We start from the raw sequence: 24550 nt of genomic DNA on the forward strand, positions 1-24550 counted from the left end.
GTTATTGATTATTATTTATAAATAAAATATAACAAAAGGAAAGTGAGTATCTGTTTTATTCGTTATTATTATTGTTAGGCTAAAAATTCCATTAAACACAATATGATTATTAATTACATTTCCGTACTTTTCTTTGCATTGAACTGAATCATGATCGTATCACAGTCTATAGAGATCTTTATAATGAACACTGGATTATAATTACATCTGATTGATCATGATTGTGCATTGATTGTGCATTGGTAATATTTTGCGATATTTTTTTACTCTATTCCATAAAAGGCAGCCGGAACTTGATCCAAAGTACGGGGCAGTCTCAAGTATTCTGGCGATACCGTACCAAACACAGGAGCACTTCTCTCCATATTTTCAATATCCACCTGAAGATTACAATAAAGATGCATAATTATAGAAACTGAAATGTTTTATCGTTACATTAATAACATATAATTTGTGTTTTACAAAAATAAAGCATGCAATGTGTGGTCTAAAGGTAGTGTAATGTGTAAATGTAGTAAATATAAAACCAAAAATAAATTGCAATGTTTTATTAAAAAAAACGAAATAATAATTGAAAAATATTTATTCTATGAATTACTATAAAAATATTAAAAAGTTCTTCTGTACAAATCTTCCATTTGTATAAAACATACAATTTGATAATGTGCCAGACGTGCGACGCTTCAGGAAATAATGTTTGAAGGTACCTGATTTACAAATAAATATTTTAAAACTTTCTTTTATATTTACGCTAATAAATTTATTGGTAAAAATAAATTAAATAATACTAGAACATAAATAAAAAAATAATATTTAAAAAAAGTCTTGTTTTATACACTGACAACCCTTGTTAGTTAATTTTCATTATTGCAATTCAATCATTATTCCACTGTACATTTTTAATTTTGCTTATAACAGTCATCATATCGACCATGTCTGATTACAAATTAATTACATAATTAAAAATTAAAATATATGCATACACTAATCATATACAAACGTAGTATCACAAGTGACACGGTTGATTTGATAAAAATTAATCGGCGCGAAATTAATAAAAAGTCCATCGTTTATTTTCATATCACACAGTACAAGTCAATTAGTCAATCACAAAGATTTGGCCTTAAGCGCACGGTCATCGACCATATTCTTTGGACATCTTCGCCTCTTTAATAATTTAACGCTGTTGTCCATTACATTTTTGGCTATTCAATGTCTATCGTTGCATTTGCCAGCAACATTTTTGGGACAAAATCCTCAGATATTGGGGTATCAACATTATTCTAATTAAGCACTATGTGCCGTTGGTGTCCCCTTTCAAGACTTTCGTCAGCTTTCGCCACTGGCGAAAGAAACGCCTCTAGCGTCTATGTTTATTTAGCGTCGAAACAGCCCCCCTATTTTTGGTCGTTGTTCTAGTTGTTGTTATATTCGCTTTGTTCGTGCAAACGAAACTCTTAGCAATTAAAAATGAAACGGCTCCATTTTGGTTCCACTTATACCTTTGCCTGCAATATACATGCATGTGTGATTATGCGTTAAATACAACAAAAAATAATTTCATGTATAAAAATAAAAAATCACCCCCCTCAATTTATGAAAAATTTAAAACGTATAGAACACATAAAAAGTAAGAGTTATCGTTTAAGATAATTGTGTGTGCGTGCAATTACATAATATACATATACTTATTTTATCATGCAATGTGAATAATAATAAAAAAAAAAATTAGATTAGTTAAAAAAACGTCTTTCCGATTATTATTAATACCTTAATCAGATCTCAAAAGTATTTAAACAAAACAAAGAGCAGGCAATGTACTTTTATAAAATAAATAAAGTAATAGTAGTAATATAACATCACAGATGAACTAAACATATAACACACAACTAAAATAGTTTATCTACGATACACAAAAGCTAAAGATTAGTAAAACTCGAAATCAGAGATGCTTTACTTAAAAATATTTTGAAACTAATGTCATAATGAGTATCAAAACTAATACAAATAAAAATAATCAATCATTAATTGATATAGAATCGTTTGGCTTTAAGGTTCCCTATTTTTTCCACGATTCCCTAAGTGGAAAAAATAGGGAATTTTTTGATTTAAATATACTAAAAATAATAATCAACTCTGATTTCTAAGTCTTAAGTTCCAAGACACCTTTCGCGTGGGCTTAGGGCGTTTTTCTGTCATGCACATTCTCTGCGTGCGCGCCTTGCGCCCTTTGTTCCCCTTTCGACCCTTGCGCCCCTCGTGTTTCTTAGTGATCCCCACCTCAGGGGCTACTGCGGCTAGCAGCTTTGGACGCGACGCTGACCCTCTCATAGATTTGGCTATCATCTCTCCGAAGTTGTTGACCTCGACGTCACTCATGTCCCTAAAAAATAATAACATAAACTTTTATTGATAAGGAATGTGTTTTTCTATGATAATAAAAGTAAAAGCAGCAATATTATTTTTCAGAAAAAATGTTTCGTTGAGATATTGAATTAGGTTAATAAAACAAGTCTTATAAACCGGATTTATTATCTACATTGTCAAGACGAATTACCCAGGAAATTAATATTACAATATATATAATATTGGTTTATATTATTTTTACAATTAATTTGAGTTTAGGATATTTTTCAATCTCTGTAACGATTAAAGAACGCTAGAATATTAATCATATTATCTGTGAGGGTTTCAGCTGTGGATTCAGAAAGATTCAAAAAGGCAAATAAAAGTCGGCAGAACCTAGAATTGCACAATAGCCACGCAGATTTTTAAAAGATCGTAACTCGAAACTCGTATATAAAAAACAATTAATGACCATGTATAAAATAAGCATTGTTTAAATGATACTTTGTAAGTATTGGATGGTCGCCCAAAAAAAAGCTTAGAACAAACTTTCCCAAAAGAGATCATTTGGAGGTGGCGTTATACTCGCAATTGGCCTCATTTCCTTGAAGGACCATCAAATATATGAAGAGAAATAAGTATGATCTAAGTAAGAAGAAGCAAAATGTATTCAAAACTGGTGTAAGATGAGAATCCTGAAGTTTTAGATTGAATGGAAACTAATATATTATCTGAGAATTCCAGAGTAATGATGGTATTATGAAAATGGTTCTTTGAATACATTGGCATCAGATAAATTCTTTGGAGCGGTTAGTTGTTGAGGGTTGCAGAGGAGAAGGAAGATCCTTGACAAGATGATTTGACCAAATCATGTTTACTACTGGCTCTATTATAATGGAGTATCTCCGTGTAGAAGATTATCGTAGGTAGCATAAACGAATAAGAATTGTTTCCTAGTTAAAAAAATGTTTTATTTTCTCTTCAAATAATATAGTAGGTATAATAATTATAGTTTAAAAGTAATATGGGTTACCTTAGTTTAACGCTGCCCTGGCAGTAGCTCAGTAAAGTCCTCCAAGTACATCCATGGCGACAACATTCCGTGGATACTCCAGGGTTATCTCTTCGACTTGCTTTCATTCTTTGAGCCGGATCTATAAACAAGTTTGTGATAAGTTTTTGTTTTGTTTCGGAAGACTGAAGTATATAATTGTAGCTCACTATCCCAAGAAGGAACATTGTACCCGCTGCCGGTCATGTAACAAGCGGCGTGAAGTGCGTCCGCCAAATTGTTACCGCAAAATCTGTAACGACGCTGAGTAGGCAGACACTCTGAGAGCATAGAGTTTATGATCAATAAAAGGATGACGCAGTGCTCGAAATGCATCGTGGAGCCGTTGAATCGGTTCATTCGGAAATAAGGAGGAGGTATCGTGCCGCTGTTGGGAGCGGTGGTGTCCGGCGACGCAGATGATCTGGAAAATGAAAATAAAAACATAATTTTAACTATAGTAATAACTATAGTTTTTTATATATATATAGCATGGCAATGTAAACTCTCTTAATTTTATACATTTGTTTTTGTTTATTTGAGTGGGACTGATGTAGATAGTTTACTGCTGTAATTAGCTTTTAGAGATTGAAACATCAAAAACAACACATGCTGCTTCATCACATATAATGCACCACCTCACACCGCAGCGCGCGATGGATTCTTTATATAAAATTTTCTACTTCAGATTTTGCTTCATTGATTTTTACGCTCTTTAATGCAAAAATATAACTACCGATAATAAATATTCAGTTCAGTGTAGAGATAATTGTATCGTACAACGAGGTCAAAGAAATTTTCTACTTGATTTAAACGTATGAAACTGTATGTACAGGCTGAAGACTTTCGTCATGACCTGTATATTATATATATGCGAATCGGCGACACTTCGCTTGATTTGATGTTTTCGATGATGTAACCTGATAAAAGGTCCATGTTTATACGTTCACAAAATAATATTGAACATGTTGTATAAATCGGTGTCTGAACAAAAAATACTTGGGTATTAATCCCGCACCCCAACGTTTTTTAAAATTTATATTTTATCTAGAAGATCACAATTAGTGATAATTTAGATTCTGACAAAATGGTTGTATGTAATATACGTTTAGCAATACTCCACAGTACTAATTGACACGTTAGTATCACAATAAGGTCTTAAGCTTTTAAAGCTTCAATAAACATTTTTAGTAAGCACTCGAATGGATTAATGACTCTTAGTGAGCGAAATCATCACTTTCATCCCATGCTGGTGCCCTTCGCTTTAGTCTCGCAACCTACGGGTTCTCAATACGTTTCACACGAAGCTAATTTATTACAACACTACAAGTTATTATTCCGTTTGACAAAAATTAAAGTGACGCATATAAAATTTTGCTGCGTGAGCCCATTTATAGATTTTTAACTTCAGATCCCTTAGGCGTTTACGAGTAGGTATTTGCGTTTTACGAGTTCTTTGACTTTACTTACTTTGTTGCCAAGGGTTTTGACTATATACTGAAAATGACATTTTTATAATAATTTTTATCAAAGGCTTACACTATTTTAAAATGACCGGAAAATGCTTCTTGTCCTTATATTTTTTCTCATATATTAAATTATACACATTGCATATCAATGGTAGAAGTAAAAATATGTACTAAAAATAATATACAATAGGTGAAAAAATATATCTCTTTACTGCTAAATGCAGTCAAATCAATTCCTTGTCTATAAAAATCTGAAAAATAATTTATCTATTAGGTGTTTCGTAACTACGCTAGGAACCAACCAGTGAGCACCATATCGATTAGCGTTGTTTACCAAAAGTTTATGAACATTTATAATCGAGAGATAATATGTATATTACTTTATTTAAATTTATTACCATTATATTATATATAAATCACATTTAATAATCTATGTGTGTTGTTGCAACTCAATGATAGTCAAACTTTGCCACATAAAAATATATAAAACAATTTTATTATCGATTAATGATTTTATTTAATATTTTTGCATTTTTAATATTAAATATTAGACATAGAGCAGTCAAAACATTTTTTCAGACAACATCGCTTTCCTTCTGATCAAAAACTTCAGTGGTGTTTTTTGAGAACTCACTGAAAATAGCAGTGGTGCGAAAGTGTAAGTAATTAACTATTCGGCTTTCTATGTTTACAGATATTTTAATTACTTTCAACAATTTGCAGTTTCATACAATATTATCAAATGTCTCAGTGAAAACTTTTATATAGAATACATTTTTCAACGTGTTATTCATATTTAGTTTATATTATTAAAATAGGAATTAGTTCATATTCTTAGTAGTTAATAAAATTTGATTTTATATAAGCAATTTTTATTATTCGTCGGTTATTTTATATTTTCTACTTTTTTTAATTTTATTAAATAGTATTATAAGTATATTAGTTTGTTGTGAATGATTAATTTCATAAATGAGCAAAAAATATACAACTAAAAATTATTTTAAAAAGTTTTAATACGTAAAAAAATAGTTCAATGTTCTTCGAATATCAAAAAAATCCATAATATCGAAAAACACTTTTTACACAACAAATTGAGATCTAAACAATAAGAACAAATACGTATAATGCTTATCTGAACAAACTACGATGTAAACTGACTAAAATGACATAGTTCAGGGGTCGGCAAACTTTCAAGATAGAAGAGCTAAATATGAGTATCAGAACGAATTAGATTTTTTAAGCGCCTTAAATATATTTTTTATAAATTGGGTTAGAGCAGAGGTTTGTAGCATTTACAGACACAATATATATATTTTAGTTCATTATTATAAAAAAGTAGGATATTTAATTTAAAAAAGCGATTAAGTTTATTTATCAGTGAATTTACATTTATAATGCAATAAACTGTATCTCAATACTCCTATCAAAAAGATACTAAGATATAAATACGGATACGATCAGTATTCACTGTTTTTTTCCCTTTTGATTTTTTTATAAAATTCTCTCCACCAGCAAAGACTACATCGTTTCATGGTGATTTCGGACAATGAAGGCATATCCGAGGATGCTACGAAATAGCGTATTGTACAGAACGCGAATCAACAATATATTGTTAAATTTGACGATTATTTGAAAAGTAAATAAAAAATGCAATATTTTTATAAATAAAGGAATCCCTAAAATATTATCTAAAAGTCGAAAAAACTAGAAATTTAGTGCGTTCAAAAAAAAGATTGCGTTTTTTTTGTGAGATCTTACACCTACATATATATCATACATATAGTTATAATCTTTAATTTTTGGTAATTATTTTTTTAACGCTACAGACAATAATTACGAATATTTTTAATTAATAAAATATATAATAGTACTTTAGTGGCCGAATGTGGCTCACGAGCCGCACTTTGCCGACATGGTTGATTAAAAACTGATTTCTGGAACCAATCTAAAAATGCGATTCGAGGAAACCATTAGGATCTTATCTTATTTAATATTTAATTTCTTGCAGAAAAATGTAAGCAAGGGTTAAAACAATAAAATATATAATACCCTCTCATGCGAACAATGCAGATTGGCAGTGCTTTTAACCTCGTGGAGGATCTCTGACCATGGCAGTAAATCTCAGAGGGCTTCCATTCGCTGGTGTCTACTTTTATTGTCTGAGAAGTCACTTTATTTTTACCGACTCGTATAAAATTGAGATTTTATGATGGTGTCTGTTATGGCAAGCGGGCGGTGGAAACTCTTGTGAAATAAATTGTTTTATGATTTACAGCCTCGAACTATTAATATAATGAGATATTCAGAAGACCTTCGTCAGCCCCACATACTATGTTTTAACCACGTGTTATTTTATTTGGTCATAGACTTTTGATATCGTTATAGCATAATCAATCGTGAATCGAATGAAATTGTGATAATAACGGTTTTTTTGCCAACCTTGAATGATTTTAAATAATATAGCAAATTTATATAGAATTTAGATTTAAATTTGTAAATTTGCTATGTATTATACATATAGAAAAGGAAGTATGCGTCGTACAGATATCAGAGTCGACTTTTTTGCATTTATAATATATTTTTTTTTAAAACTAGATTGTACGATTGTAAATTTTATTTTACCAGTATGGGTCAGATTAACATTCAAAGCGATTTCAATGCCTCTATAATTCTTTTTATTAATATTAAAAATATAACCATATTGCGAATATATCAATCTAATCTAAACATATCTGCTAATTTATTTATTTATTATAATAAACTGATATTTTAAATATACTTTATTTAAATAAACTATAGTACATTATATAAAATAGAAAATTATAAATAAACTATAAATAAATATAATTAATGGGCAAAGCACTTTTTTTATAAATAAATTATCACATGATTATTGAGAAGAAAACAAATGTAAACAAATTAAAATAATATTAATTTTCAATTCGCGCGAGATAATTGAGGGTCAAAATATGTATATATTATATGTATATGATAACATATAGTTATGATAAATATTAAATATTGAGAAAGGTGAAATGAATAATAAATAATTATTTATAATTATCACTTATTCCACTGCTTTGTATTACATAATTAATAATTTCATTATAAAATGAGGTTTTAATGTTTTCTTTGTATTATATTATATATTTGATATGCGAAGGGCTTCAAAATTAGGATCCAATCATATTTAGATTTTGTGAAAAGGAAGCCGCGCTAATAAAAGGGACTAAAAAGCGACATAAAAAAAGTAAATGGAAGACTTTAAACGGCGATTCGAAAATTATATATTCAGGTAAAAAAGGTGTATTTTTGAGAATATATTATTAAGTTAAATAGAATTTAGTTCATATTTAAATAATAAATAATAGAAAATAACTGATATTTATAAAAGCATATTAAATTTTCAATCAAAATTATTATTGAATAGATCTCAGTTTGATTTAAAAGCAACTTTGAACTAACGAAATATTTTCTTGAATAAAAGTTATTAATATATTTTGTGGAAAATTCAATTTTTTATTAAAAGCTACATAAACCAGTTAAAGCATGTCTAATAGATATCAAGTTTAAAACATGTGCTTTATTCCCTTAAGATTAAAATCGACCAACATATAATAACATTTTGACAGTATTTGTAAAATTGTGAAAGCTCATTTTTACATTAAAAATTAAATACGTCTTTCGAATTTAAACGGAGTGAACTTTTGACATTTTTGTAAAAATCGATCCACTAATACTGACAATTTGTATATTTTTATAGCTCATACCAATAAACTATTATTTTCGTTTAAGAATACGAGATTTAATTGGGCGTACACAAAATATGTCTAATGCGAAATCTAAATCATTTCCTAAACCTTCTGGGAACTACAGGTGCAATAAAACCATTATGGCTCTCTAAATAGCTGACTTCTTAAACAACCTTGTCATTGAGTCATTTCCACTAATCTTTGTGCTAATTCAAAGTCGAATAAAAAATATATATTACGCGTCGGACGAATTAGTCTCGAGTGAACGTTCTTTAAGTAGATAAATTTATATTTTTTGCATGAATGTTACAAGTAAATGTTTCTACAGCATTTTTAATTAATACATTTACCATGTTTTGTTATATTTATTAAAAAAAAAACAGTAAGTTGAATTAAGCTCCTTGAACTGACAATCAAATCATTTTTTTGGTAGATTTTTATTTAATTTTGCGAATAATAACCGGTGGATTATTATTTTATTCTGCAGTGATTTATGTGACTAATCACTTTTTGCAATTTTCAGAAACATAAAATAATATATCTAATATCCTTTTAATTAGCTCTATGCTTTCTAGGATCAACGAGTTTTTTTCGATATGTAGTTGAAAAATGTAAATGAACAATATCAGTAAAAATAGCAAAAAAATAAATAAAATAAAGACAATTCAGACAAAAAAAAATCATTTTTTCAAGTAAAAAACCACAATAATTATTGAAATTTTAAGAAGGTAAAATCTATCTTATTTGTTTCATATACTTTTAAGATACTAAATACATATACAATACAATACATATCTATTTTTTATGAATAGACTAGATTTTTTTTGGTTTATTTTATATATAAAATATACGTTTTATATATGATATAATAAACATAAAAATATATTTTTTTGCAGAAAATAAATATATTTGTAATTATCTGCAGATAAAGCATGATACAAATAACAGATTAAAAAAATAAAATATCTATGAATAATGTGCTTTTATATTTTCAGTAATATAAAATGTTTGGACTTTACAACTTTAGTGGCTTACATTATTTTTGTGTTTTGTGAGGCTAGAAGGCATTATTATCCTTTTAAAATATAATAATTTTTTAAGGCTTTTGTTGCTACTTTTATTATGAGAAAATTGTAATATTATTTATAATCATTTAAATACCCATTTGTATTAAAATATATTTTTCATCATAATTTGTATGTAAAGTGTAAACAATTCAAAAGTACTATCTCTGTTCCATTTCACGTAGAATTAAAAAAATGTATTTAAATCAAATGATGTAATATAATTAAAAATATACATTTTTACTGATAAAAACATTTAAGGCTACTTTAAAATTTTTATAATTTTTACGTGAAAGATAAAAAATACAACCATATTATTTTAGAACTGTATATTAATATTTTTTAATTTAATTTTAGCATTTTAAAAATAAGTCATCATATAGAGCTATTTGAAAAAAATACTGTTTCTTATAATTTATATGCAAAGCGTAAAAAATAAAACAATTGTATTTTTGAGCAGTTTAATGTTAAATTAAATAATTATTTTAAAATCAGATGATGTGTTATAATTAATAATATACATAATACATAATAAAAACATTATAGGTTACTTTTACTGCGAAATCATAGAAAAATTGTATTATTCTTTATAATTTGTATGTGAAGGATTAAATAAAATAATACTATTTTAGAGCAGTGTAATAATAACTTGAAATAAGATTTTTTAATAAATCATAAATTATAAATTTAATATATATTTATAGCTACTTTTGAATGTATACTTATAGAAAAAAAATGTGCTGTTTTGATAATTCGTATGGAAAGGGTAAAATATACCATCGAATTTTCGATCAATTTAATGATGCATTAAATTAATATTTAAAAATAAAATATTTAAAGATTATAAATATTAATTTTGCCCGTTAAAGACATATAAGGCTACTTTTAAATGCGCAAACATAAGAGAATTGGATTATTCTTTAAATTTCGTATGCGAAGAACAAAAAATACAACAATAAAATTTTATAACCAAATAGTGTTAATTTATAATCATATATATAAAAAAACATTTAACACTTTTTTAAATTTGCATGTATATAAAAATGAATAGTTTTTTATAATTCGTATGCAAGGGGCAAAAAGCACAACAATAATATTTTTGATCCGTTTAGTATTGAATTGAAATAATATTTTTAAATCAAATTGCGTGTTATAAATAAATAAATAAACAAAATGTCTTATCAAAACATTTGTAATTACGTTTAAAAGGCGCAATAATATAAAAAGTATTACTCTATAAAAAAAAATTAAAATTTAGGTTGCTTAGTGTTGAATTATTTTTTTATTTTTTAACAGACTAAATAATTATGTATCATACCTAATCATATTATAAGAATAAAACAATTGACAATCTAAAATTCCATAATTGTCAAATATAAAAAAAAAATATATTTTCAATTTTTTATGTTTTTCTAAATACTTTTTTATTTTGCTGCGTCGCTTTTAATGACATTATTTAATATTTTGGAAATGTAAGTTTTGTATATACATATGTTGAGAAAAGTGGTTGTATTCATTTATTTTTTATAAAAGGTGGAGTTAACTAATTTATTCTTAAGGATATGTTTCTTTAAAATCAACTATTTTTATTATATAAATTCAATAGGGAGGGATAATAAAATATTTTTTTTATTAAAATAAATGCTACTTAATTTTAACTAGAAAAAACAGTTTTTTTCTTAATATTACAATTTTAAATATTTAAATACCATTTAATAATATCTATTTTTATAAACCAATTTAATCTTAGAATACATACTATGAGTGGAATTTCCGCTCTTTCCGCCGACAGTTCCCAGACTCGATTGGTGATTTTTTTCACAAAATCATCTTTATATATACCCTTGAAACCGGACACTTTACAGTGTCTGATTACAATCGCGCCATCAATCAATATACAAAAAGTATTCTGTGTATTTTCAATCGACATGAAAGCTATTCTATCTCCTATCCACGTTGCGTAATTTATGAAATTCGGCAGTGACCGAGCAATTTTTTAATCTACTTACACACACAGTGTACTGTATATAGGAGACCTATTAAGGTCCATAGCCTTATCTCTCATCTAATGATAAAGGATAACGATATCGGCGTTTACGTTGGTCCTTGGCTTGGCCGAGGAACGTAGTACTTTTCCGGTGCATCAACGACCTATGCACTTAATGTTTAAATTGGAAAATGGTTGTTGACTTCTCGAGTGCGATGACGGGTTCAATTTTGACTTAACCCTTTGAGGCACGCGATGTTTGGGTATTATTGCATTTCTTCACAGGATAATAGAAGCTCCTAGATATATTTACCGTTTGCTCTTTGGATGTGATTTGTTTCAATTATACAACACGTGTAGTGTCCACTTGTGTGAATAAATCAATTTATGCGTGTTTTATTATGCTAGATACTTAAACTGACCGGTGTGGGATTAATAAATTAGTGCTGTTGCCTACCGGGTGAGCAATATACATATTCTAATGCTTGGTATCAAAATTATATAGATCGATAAGGTTACATGGATATTTAAAAGAGCACACGTTATTATTTAATAAGAAGGAAAATAAATTGAAAATAAACATGAGATATAATAAACAAAAAGGTCATGTGGTTAATGTTTATTGACCTTTTGACAAAGGTCTCAACCTTTGATCAATACGATTAAATAGTTAAACTAGAACTAATGTATTTAGCAACCATTTAATACACGGAGAATAAACTACATCGAAGAGATAAACATATGATATATTTTTTTGAGTATATATTTATAAGCATATTATGCTATTTTTATTTTGCATTAGAAAATTAGTTAAATAATTGTATGCGCTAGTATTTACTAGAGTTTCTCAAATTGTTTGAGATATTGACATAAAAACATAGTAACGGATATTAAATTAAATACAAAATTAAATTAAGACTCAAAATCATATGTATAATCGAGCATTAATAAGGTATCGTTTATTTGACTATGTTTATTGTTAACACGCGTACAATCTCGTGCTATTCATTCGCAAGGAAGCAACCATAATATTATTATTATGATTGCTTCCATACGAATATATTAGGACACGTGTACTTGCTTTTTTATAATATAATTTGGTTAGAATCAAAGCTGTATCACGCCATTTATATAAGTTGAAGATATAATGTATTGTCAGCATCATATAAAGATAGGCAATTAATTATCCTCCCCATGCAATTTGATACAAACATTGTCAATATGGAGATGTTAAGCACACTATTGTTGAATTTAACCCATCATTGCTTGACGATTCGCCATATAGTATATTCAAAAATAGCAATTAGTTTTTCACCAATTCTGTTTTTAATGATGCTATAAAATTGAATTATAATCGAAGGACGAAAAATATACAACATCCATAAAACGAAGCGATCGTAAAGCGCAGCTATAAAAATGTTCTTCACAATGCGCTTGCGCAGATAAGTAAAAAAGCTCAATGGCTGTATAAATCAGGGTTACCAGGTGTGCTGGTAAAAACAGTACAAGCCTTTAAATATACTTGCAAAAAAATATTGCTTGATGGCAAATTTTATTGCTTTTTATCTAAATTTGTGTTATGAAAATTAAAGTTAAAAATATATTTTTTATTCTGTAAAATAATTTATTGTTCAGCTTTTTTAAATATTTTTTTGCTTCTGTATATTAAAAAAATATTCCGTTTTATTCGCTAGTTTGTTATATATTTTACACTGTGTGTCTGGTTTAAAACAGGTACCTGGCAACCCTGGTTTTAGCTGACTTCAATCAATGCATGTTGTGCAACGGTTAACAGAAAGTGGGTCGACAGGAAGAAAATATTACGAATTGTTTATAATCCGATTGACGAAAATGAAACGCATTATAAATAATTTGATCTGGAGTTGCATGTGCTTAATATGTGGATTGAGGGGAGGTGTGTTTTTGTCAGCTGATTGATGTTGTTCTATTGATAAAATGTGATATGTGAAAAGAGTCACATACAAAAATCTGTATGTGACTCTTTTTCTAACATAACAATGAGCTATACAGCCAAAATGTGATTTTTGTGTATATCTTAAACGTTTGTGATCATGATTTGAAAAAAAAAATTGCAACGAAAATTTCAGTATAGTTTATAAACAGCTTTAAAATATTTTAATAGAAGCTGTGGAAGCGCCGCTTATCATAAAATTTAATTCCTTTAATAATAGTTAAAATTATATATACAGTGCCATCATTTTTAATATTTTAAATTATTTTCAAAATAAAATATATAATTACAATATACATAAATAATTATATATTTTATTATGAAAATATGTTTAGAATACATTTATCAAACAATATATGTATCAATTTTAAACGCATATTCAATAAACACTTATCTATTGTATATTTCAGTCACGTATGTGCTTAAAATCTATCGCTAAAATTCGTAAGGAGACAACAATAATAATATGAATATATGTGTAATATATAAGGAATATTTGATAAGTAAAAATGATATATTTGTATATTTTTTTAAGGTACACCGCGTAAAAATAACCCAATTAACAATCAAATTAATTGCGTATATGTATTATGTATATTATGTATAGACAGATATACACATTTATTAATTGACTTAAAATTACCGCATTTTTGCCCTTCTAGATTTAATTATAAAGCTTTATTATATTATTATATTAGATTTATTTAGGAAATTTGATTTGCGAATATCTACGATTTTTTGTTTGAATAAAACCCATACAGAATGGAGAGTTTTTTAAGTAAATAAAAGAGAAGTGAAAAACCTTTTTATAAAATAAATGCTTAATACCAAATATTATATATTTTTATTTGCTATTTTTTATATTATTCTATTGTATTATTTATGCAACATAAAAGGTATAATCTAATGTGTTACAACAAAAAAAACACAATAAAAAACCACTAACTACTCATATTAAGACACCAGATTGAAATCAATGTTTGCAATTCAGTGACATACATTTTAATAGTTTTAATTAATTAGAAATAATCAATATATGTCATTAAGCACGCGCTACCTCTGTTTAATCACGATATTCATTCGTAAGATTAGGAAATTTAAGGAAAACCTAATAAATGATGATCGATCAATTATACAATAATTTTATGTTGATCACTAATTCCAATTTCCCAGATATAAAAAACTATGATTAAAAAAAAAATAAGATTAATATTTTATTTATATAATTTGATAATGTTATGAAATAGAAAAGCAAATATATATACATATATTAGAAATATGTTATCACAATATTATTATTAATAAATAAATAAACTTATATTTTATCAGATTTTTAGATAAACGATAATATAATATAAATAAAAGTCACACTTAAATTTATATTTATATTTTTTCAACACACTTAACAAACATATTATTTGTGTCAAAGTTGTCACATAATAAATATTTGTATCGGAATAATGTTGATTATTTTACTTACACGTGTCTATGATTATAATACGGTATTTAACGTTATGTATTTTAAGATTACTAATATTGTATATTAAGATTATTAATAATATAATTGATAAAATATCGCGTTACAGGCGTAACTATAATACGGCGCCAATCATCGTATTCATAACATGTAAAATAACTGCGGTTTGTATTTTCGCATATAAATACCAGGATTGTGTAATTGCTCGGATTTCCCATTATAAATAGAAAATGTATAGTATAAGTGAGTAAATGTGGTTATATATAACAAAGATAAAAGTGCTGATTAGCAATAACACCTCTAATAATTATTAGATTTTGAACTATTAATAAATTGTGTGTATATCGCAAAACTTTCGGTCATAAGAGAAAGATATAAGAAATAAAAAATAATAATAGTTGCCCTTAATGTTATTAGATTTGTTTTTCTTAGATTTTTCTAATCTCACGGGTGAATATCGTGATGAGTAATTAAAAATATAATCAAGCTAAGGCATACATAGTTACATTTATTTATTGTAAGCTGTGCTAATAGTCTGAAATTAATAAAATAGATAGCACTGACAATTTCTTATTTCAGTCTAGTGTCCCACTACTAACTTAGAAGTTTGTTGATTATTTTAACCCCATTGTAACGAATTAGGCTAACGTCTGTCTAGTTGCAATATAAAATTTATAATACATAAATATAAAACATACATATGGACTATATTAACACGATAACTGCAAATTAATAGTTTTGCATGTGCGCAGCTTTAATCTGTTTTTAGATTTATAAATCTGATTTATTGTTTAAATCTAATATAAAAAAGCTAGCGAGTGTGCGAATACCGAACCCTCAACTTTTTGGAATTTAAATATTATTTTTGCTTCGTTCTGATTTTTAAAAATATTTTTCAAATTTTATTAGTTCAAATTAGACATTATTATTTAGGATTTTCAGATTTTCAATGACAGTCAAAATGGTTTAATCTATAAAAAACTACTTCAAATTTTCAATTAATTTGAAAATAGGTTTACAACTTGACTAAATATTTCCAGAACGTTAGATTTGAAACTTAGATATTTAATGATAAATCTAAATATTGTAAGTAATTTATGAATAGGTTTAAAACTTAGCTAGATAATAATAAATTAAACATTGTACAGTGAAATCTCAATATAGCGAAGCTCACGGAAATTTCGGTATAGTGAAAATTCGTTATATTGAATGTAAGGAAAATATTACTACAGCATCAAAATAACCTCTGATAAGGTTGAGCTGTTACTTTAGACCAAAAGTGCACTTTAAAAGTATTAATAATTTTAAGACCTTTGTCTATTTTATTAACAAATATTTTAATCTACATATGTATATATTTTTTAAAGAAAATGTTTTTTTTTGTGCAGCATTATATATTTTAATAATTAATAGGTGCAAAAAGTTTTCACTGTATTTAAAATTAATAATAAACAAAATATATTTAAAATCTATAATAAATTAGAAATATTTAAAATCCATAATAAAATTTAAATTATTTTTAAGATTGAAAAAAATATTTGGAATAAATTTTAAAATTTTATTATGAAACTTTATAATTTAAAAAATATTTAAATTAGTGTTATACAATTTTGTGTAGTTTCCTTTCGAAGGCACCAATAAGAGGAAGTTTTGAAACACTATGTGTTTAATAGTTGGTTGTTAATGAATAGTACTTATTTTGCCCTTTTTTGTTGAAAATTTTTTTTAAGCGAAAGTTTAAAAATTCTCTTAAAAATATAAATTTAAATTGCCAACGTTCGCCAAAATTTGATTTTACTTTTTTCTGTATCGAGAAGTTAATTTTAAAAAGTTAAGTTTAAAATCCCTTTTGAACTAAATATATTGTATAGTTATAAAAATATTTTTTTTAGAACTTCAATATTTTTCTACATATTTTGATATGTATTTTACAATTTAAATCGATAAAATCAATTGCGTCGTTCGTTCTCAAGCGCGCTAAAAACCGGGACTTTCCCGAATTGTTCAGTTTGCTTACATATGACAACTCTTGCCATATGTCAAACGCACGACACGCGCAGGTTAGTGCAATTAAATAAACAGTGAAATATGTTATAATCACAACATTTTTTTTACAAAGTGTCAATTTAAGATGATTCAAAGTGATGTAGCATTGGAAATATAGACAATATAATTAAAATTACAAATTATGAGTGTGACAGTGTTTGGTTATATGAATAATATATCATGGTTATTCTAACAAAATTATTATTGACTTTCTAGGATCAAACATCAAAGGACACAGCGGTGATTTGGCAATTAAAGGTACACATACCAAAGTATTTAAAGATATTACAATGCTAATAATAATGAAAAATCTCGTATTAGTTTAAACAAAAAGTTACATTTTATCTATTATATAGTATCGTTTACAGTTAATTTTCATAAGCAATGATAGATCTAATGACATTTACGTATGGCAAACAATTAATATATGACATATTGCGACAATTTGAAGAAGATAAAGAGATGCCAATCTACATGTTCAATCCTATACAGTAACTTCCGTCAATTTTGTTCTTCGGTTGTCTTTTAAATTTAATTTATGGATTGTATTAGTAGTAATAATTTGTTCAATGTTTACTTTTGATAAAAGTCTTATTGTTTTTTAATTATTTTTCAGAAGCAATGATGGAACAATTTGATGACCTATATGGCCACAACGTAGAATTGGTATATATAAACAAAGAGTGAATCTTCTCATGTTTAAGTCACTGTCAGCAAGTATTATCTTTTTATAAAGAACATACTACATAAGTTTGATGTAACTGAATATATTAAATTTGGCTATTCCGAAAGAGGAATGATGCCACAGAACAAAAATTGAATAAAAACCATAACGTATACATATTTTGCCACATCGGAATTAAAAATAATCCACTCGTAGATATTTTGGCTATCGATTATTACAGGTATGCAATCACATATTTATAATCATTGTAAAATGTCGTTTATTAGATAACGTCTAAGAAACTACACATTTATAATCTGATATATATAAAGCGTTCCCACTTCGGAGCGCCAATTTGATCGACATTATCATTCAATCCTCATACATACTAAGAATATATTACACGATTACGTTTAAAACATTTAGAAATACACTTAGAATCTAACGTATATGTGCATTAAATCGGAAGCAATGATAATGTTTATGTAATATAAAAGGAAAAACTCACTTTTCGGCCTCGGAGCCCGGCGACGGGAATTCAAAATTTGAAGATTTCATTACGAAGATTGTTTTATGATTGTTTATCTAATTTAATCAATGTATTCTTCCTAGCCTAAACACATTATGTATATATTTAATTTTCATAGTTATAACACACCTAGTTAATTTGCAATCCAATTATTTATAAAAGGATACTCACTTTTCGGCCTCGGAGCCCGGCGAGGGGAATTCAAAATTTGAATATTTCATTACGAAGATCGTTTTATGATTGTTTATCTAGTTTAATCAATGTATTCTTCTAATCCTCAACACATTATGTATATATTTAATTTTCATGGTTATAACACACCTAGTTAATTTGCAATCTGATTATTTATAATTCAGTCAAATGAATTAATGAAAATTATTGTCGCATAGCAACATTTTATTATTAAATAATAATTATTTAAAACTGTTGTCACGGTACTATCGGCCATCTTGTTTTATATTTAAATGCCTATTTTTCATTGGTCGAAACAACAGAATGCATTACCGGCGGCACGAAAATCAATCGAAGCAAATTTAATTTTTATTTTTATTATTATAATTAAATATATTTTCTTTGAATATGTGTTTTTGAATTTAATACACTGTTCATACAAAGCGATACGATTTACAGAGTAGAGAATTGAATGTAGAATGTTTCAAGTTATGTGCTTCCGGAAGCGGATAATAATTTTGTATATAATATTATAAATGTATGTATGGTAAATTGAAAAATAATATATCTGGATATATGGAAAAGGTAAAGTGAAATTGATAAATTTTGTGAGCTATTAAGTATTACCATCTATTTAATTTGGGTATACTATTTTTTTAAATTTACATTGATTTTTTACATCCGGGCTATTTTTATGCATAATATTTCAAAAATTTTAAATCATACCAGATTTTTTATATAAAATATATTTTGTAGATATCAATTTTTGACACAAGACCATCTATTTTTTTATGATTAATATGGCTTTTTATTTTCTGTTGAAAATAACCATAATAATAACAAATATATTTTTAAACCCTAAAATTACATTTTGTTAAAGATATTTTCCTTTGTAAAAATTGGAACGTTCATACTTCCATACATATTATATATAAAATAAAAGTGATTTAAAAAAAATTGATACAGATATTAAATTTTGCAAATATATAAAATTAAAAATAAAAGTTACGTTTTTGTATCGTACCTAAGTCCAGAACGCAAAAGTCTGTAATTGCATCTCTATGACAATGTACCGGCTTACACCACAGCAAAACAACAATGGGAAATAAAACTTCAGTCAAGTGTAGAGCCAATTGTTTGGGTTAATTCAATAATAATAAATATGTTACTTTGTAGATGAGAAACTAATGGACATATAATAAAATCAATATGTTTTAGTAAAAACAATTTTTGTAACGTACAAAAGCTAAGTATTTAATAAAATTAAAAATAATGTAGTAAGAGATAGTACATTTTATTTGAAACAAGTTGAACAAATTATACGATGTAAGCATCTATTGATTCAAAAGCAGAATCCACCAACCTAAATATTTAGTAAAGAATGAACATTTTATATAGCAAACATACCATTGATTCTTAAATGTTTTATTTCAATTTTAAGTAATCCTATTGAGTCATGTCCCAAGAGATACTACAGAGTAAATAATATGTTCCATACAAAATATAATATATTATGAATGGGTCGTAATGTTTGTGATCATCAAAATCATCACAAACATTATTGTCACAAAATTGTATTCATAAAAAAATCTTTTGTTACTCAATTCCTTTAAGCAATGAAGAAATCTTACCTCAAGTTATCAGAAGACAAACTTCCAAAATCACAAATCACTAAATCACTCTCGAAGTTTATTTATTATTATAATATAATATTATAAACAAACTATTATATAAATAAAAATATTAAAAATACGCGTTCGCGCGTCGCGTGCATGAGTTCGAATTTTGCGCGTGAAAATTCGAATTCTATGGCACGCACGCCGTGTGCGCACGCGTCCGGGCGCGAAGCGTGTTTGAGCGTGCCTAGCGCGTGTCGGCTATTTAAATGACTGGTTCAACGCGCGCCCCTCTGGCGGACGCCGCTGGAATTACGACTGGTTGGTGGACATGTTACGAAACGCGCTTATGCACTTACGTTGCACTTTGATTTTGTGTTCATATGTAGGTTTATTTTTAATATTAAATACAAAGCAGAAAATATTTTCGGGGAAGAAGCAAAAACTATCGTGTGGTGAGCTCTGGTGTTATGAAATTAACAAAGCTTTTTTTGCATGAAATTTTATAACACAAACAAGACGATTTACTGCGTAATATATGTATGATATATATTCTCTCTAAGTTAATCCTTTCATACCGTTTAGGCTAGGAACTTTATATGTTTAGAAATAGTGAATATTTTGTCATTCCTCATTTTGTACGTGTACGAAATATAACTTTATACACATAGTTTTAGTAACCAACCATAAAAATAGTGATTAGTAGTAAACATAGTAAACAGCAAACAAACTACAATTTCAGAGATAATCTTAAAAAATTTCTGAGGTAAATTTAAAATTAGTTGGCCATTCCCATAGTCTTTTTGTGGCTTGTTAATTATTTTTCTCAGAAAAAAAAATACACTGATATATAATTTATTTATTTACACTGATGTATAGGTTATTTTACATCTCCGCTATTCGTATTTCCGCAAGTTTAATGTAACTGTGAAGAGTTAGTCGGCGAAAAAAATGTATAATGGTATTTTTCAATAACTGTTTTATTATAGTAAATGTTTAGGTTTTTTATATCGAAGGCTAAGACGTTTAAAAGTTATTGTTTTAATTTTAACAAGTTCTTTAAAATGTCTTCATTTTTTTTAGAAAATCCACATATTTTAATTATTTTACATTAAATGAATATTCTTTGGCCTACTTAAAAAAACTCAATATATTAATATATATTCAGTAAAGAAAGTCAATAATGTTTTACGAGTGTAATATTTTCATTCGTGCAATACATTCAGAAAAAGAGTTTATTGAAAAAATAAAAAAAACGATGGTGCTAAATTAACCATTTTTTTTCTATCTAGGTAAAAAAATCTAGATTTTAAATATTTTTTTTGCAAATAAAAAAGTTTTTTAAATAAACGTGGCACAAATGTCACTTTATCATTTAAAAGGCAAATACGTTTTTCTGGATTATATATTAATATATTTACTGGAGAGATACATTTTTGAAAAAAAAATATTTCTATAAATTCTGGTAGGGATAATTAAGTGAACAAATATTTATTTATAAACATCAATATTGTAATGAATATAGATGAAGCATGTAACGAATATAAACATATAAAAAATCGTACTTAAATCCTTAAATTTATTTTTTACTGTATACTTGACAAATTACACGACTTTTTATGAAAATTAATTCAGCACTTAAAGGGTTATTCGTTGAACAATATTCGTGTCAGCTATTTTTTAAGTAGAATATTTGCATTTATAAATAAAAATACAATATTAATAACTTAACTCTCGAACTGACTGTGTTAACGCAAATAGAGTATAGTAAATAATGTATGAATGATTTATTTCATAAGAGAGATTGATTACTACTATATTAATCTAATCTTTGAAGTCTTTGCATTTTCTCCTAACAATTTCTTTAAAGATAATTTTATACTTTAATATATTGCATTGATTTAAGTGATTATTAAATAATTATATTAAAAAAATATAAATTACAGTTAGAAGGTGTTTGATTATAATTGTAGATATTTATAATATAGTAATTATTGTTAGTATATAATACTAAAAATATTTTTTTAGTTAAGTAAAACAATTTTTAGATAAGTAAAAATAAATATAGATTAAATATTTGAAAAATCGTTAAACATTAGAGAAATATTAAGAATTAATGTTTTTGAAAGTAGGTATAAAATATCATCTAAAAGCATAAGGAAAAGATTTGTGGGTTTATATAATAGTCTTTATTTATATAATCAGCACAATCAGCAAAAAATTACACTGCTTAAATAATTATACTGCGGTAAACCTTGAATAATAAATCATTTAATTTTTTTACACAGAATTTTAATTAAATAAATAGATAACTTAAATTTGCACGCTGCGTGGGTTTTTATATCTCAACATTTTCTATACCGAAAACAGCAATTTTTAAATAGAAATAGTCTTAGATTTTCAGCTTATACATAAATATATTGCAAAATTCACTGACTTCATGTACTGCTTTGAGCTAGTAATTTTATATAATTTTTAATAATATCTAATTTTATACACTGATTTTTTGTTGTTTTCTTATCTATCACTAAAAAATTAGAAACCTGTTGTTAAAAATTAATTATAAGTCATATTTTGGTCTCTGAAATATAGAGATTTTTATATATATATATATATATATATATATATATATATATTGCAATAGTAATAGCTCAGTATAATTGTTACAGAATACTTGTTTTTATAATTGTATTTACATGCTATTATATTTTTGCAACAGAGATTCAATAACCTGATTCCTGTTAGTGCTTAAATAAAATCATACAAAACCATTTTTTTGCTTAATATTTTAGAAGCAAAATTAATAAGTATACTGTGAGAAGAAAAAAAAGGACTTTATATGTTAATCAAATCTAAAACGAAATTTACGTCTGTTTGTATTGTAATTCCTGATGCGCAACGCTGTATAATCTTTAACATAACCGATGTATATAGGTCAAAATAAATAAAATACCAACTTAATAAATATATAATGATATTACCTTTGAACTGCGTTTTGATGTTAAATTTTATTTTGATAACAAGCGAAAGTATCGACCGTCCGACATGTTCACATGACAGCAATCGAATGACAAACATAATACAGAACAACAGCATTGACACGATGTCTTATCGAATTTCAGATGTATTATGTATATATAAACAATCACTATTTATTTATAGACACAGTTGATAAAAAATAATAATCAATGAAAAAGAAGATTTATGTCCTAGACGGAGGCCGATTTTTGCTTTAATTCAGTTCGTTAGCACCTTTCTTGACCCATTTTGTTTAATTCGTCCTCAATCGCGCTAGACATTAATCAGAATCATCACATACATACATGACATGTCACCCAGAACGAATTTTTGTCGTTGTTCTAACTGCTGCTTATCGCGGTCTATAAATAAACGGAACTTTCGGCATAAAAGAAACCCGCAGACTTCCTGGATTTTTAGAAGCAAAAAAAAACGCTCAACGTTTGAGGATAAATAAACTTTGAGACGATAACGATATAGATAACTAGCGACGAAAATAACATGAGTTGGATGGTTAATCGATGATCTTTAACATTAAAATCTGTTTGTTTTAAAGAAGAGTTAGAATACGTTGTTTCCAGGTGTACATACACACATCTTATATGACTTAGGGTCTTTGGCATCGAGTGCATCAATCTCGCGAATTAGGAACGATGTCAATTTAGACGTGAAGTTCGGACTCGTTGAACATCAAAACAACGCCATCTCGAGACAAAGGATGACGCGACATAAGCGTGACTGATAAAAACGAAGAAAGGACAACAAACCCCTATTGCGCTGGTACCGAACATCACGAACTGACAGTTTACACAGTTCCAGTTAACAGTAGTTAATGTTGAATTACAAATAACTATAAGTATAAAATAACTTTTAATAAAATAAACCATGAAAAACTGTATCACGCTTTGCATTATTATACTGTTTATGATGACCTTATGATCAAACTAGTGGTCCATATTAGTCGACCTTTTCAGTACGATTTTAAAAAGCTCAAATTGCGTGATCGGAATTCATTCTCAACTTCATATTGAAAGACTGACATACATTATATTTTAATTGTGTCAGTGAAATGGTTGTTAGAACCGCTTCGGTTGGACCACACTGCAATCCATCGTGTACATCGGCAACGGTTAATAATCAAAGACAAGTCCCAAAACTACCATACAACAAGAATAAATAGTCAAATTTATGCACCAAGCGTGGTGCATAAAATAAATAAATCTTACGGTATTAAGCCAAAATTGTCGGCAGGTCGGTAGATATTTTAAGCGTGCACGGCAATAAACGAATGCAATCTGTTTGAACAATAACACGTTTATTTGCAACAAAACACGTTCCAGGAAATATTACGTAAATCTGGGCATAGAATGAAACTTGAAATAAAATGA

General features: G+C 27.0%; 1 protein-coding gene across 8 annotated transcripts; it reads right to left on the reverse strand.

The window, feature by feature from the left end:
• Nucleotides 1-38: 38 nt before the first annotated feature.
• Ilp6 (Insulin-like peptide 6) lies at nt 39-23227 on the reverse strand. 8 transcript variants are annotated; one of them, XM_088202548.1, is made up of 5 exons: nt 23126-23227; nt 3568-3821; nt 3380-3500; nt 2281-2383; nt 39-380 (listed from the first exon to the last, which is right to left on the reverse strand). In XM_088202548.1, the coding sequence occupies exons 2-5, from the start codon at nt 3755-3757 to the stop codon at nt 264-266; spliced, it is 531 nt and encodes a 176-aa protein (XP_088058674.1). In that variant the 5' UTR covers nt 3758-3821; nt 23126-23227; the 3' UTR covers nt 39-263. The 8 variants fall into 8 exon arrangements, with proteins under 8 accessions (XP_088058674.1, XP_088058675.1, XP_088058676.1 ...); XM_088202549.1 differs by lacking the exon at nt 23126-23227 and adding an exon at nt 20160-20383; XM_088202550.1 differs by lacking the exon at nt 39-380 and adding an exon at nt 569-707 and having other exon boundaries at nt 23126-23216.
• Nucleotides 23228-24550: the final 1323 nt, after the last annotated feature.

This window comes from Plectrocnemia conspersa, unplaced genomic scaffold, assembly GCF_051122295.1.
Source record: "Plectrocnemia conspersa isolate PC_06_02 unplaced genomic scaffold, ASM5112229v1 ptg000013l, whole genome shotgun sequence".
Taxonomy (NCBI): domain Eukaryota; kingdom Metazoa; phylum Arthropoda; class Insecta; order Trichoptera; family Polycentropodidae; genus Plectrocnemia; species Plectrocnemia conspersa.

Coding starts and splice junctions, on each gene's coding strand:
- Ilp6 (XM_088202545.1), bottom strand. CDS start 3,757: ATGAACCGATTCAACGGCTCCACGATGCATTTCGAGCACTGCGTCATC. Junction 3,501..3,567: donor CAATGTTCCTTCTTGGGATA/GTGAGCTACAAT, acceptor ACTTGTTTATAG/ATCCGGCTCAAAGAATGAAA. Junction 2,384..3,379: donor CAGGGCAGCGTTAAACTAAG/GTAACCCATATT, acceptor ATTATTTTTTAG/GGACATGAGTGACGTCGAGG.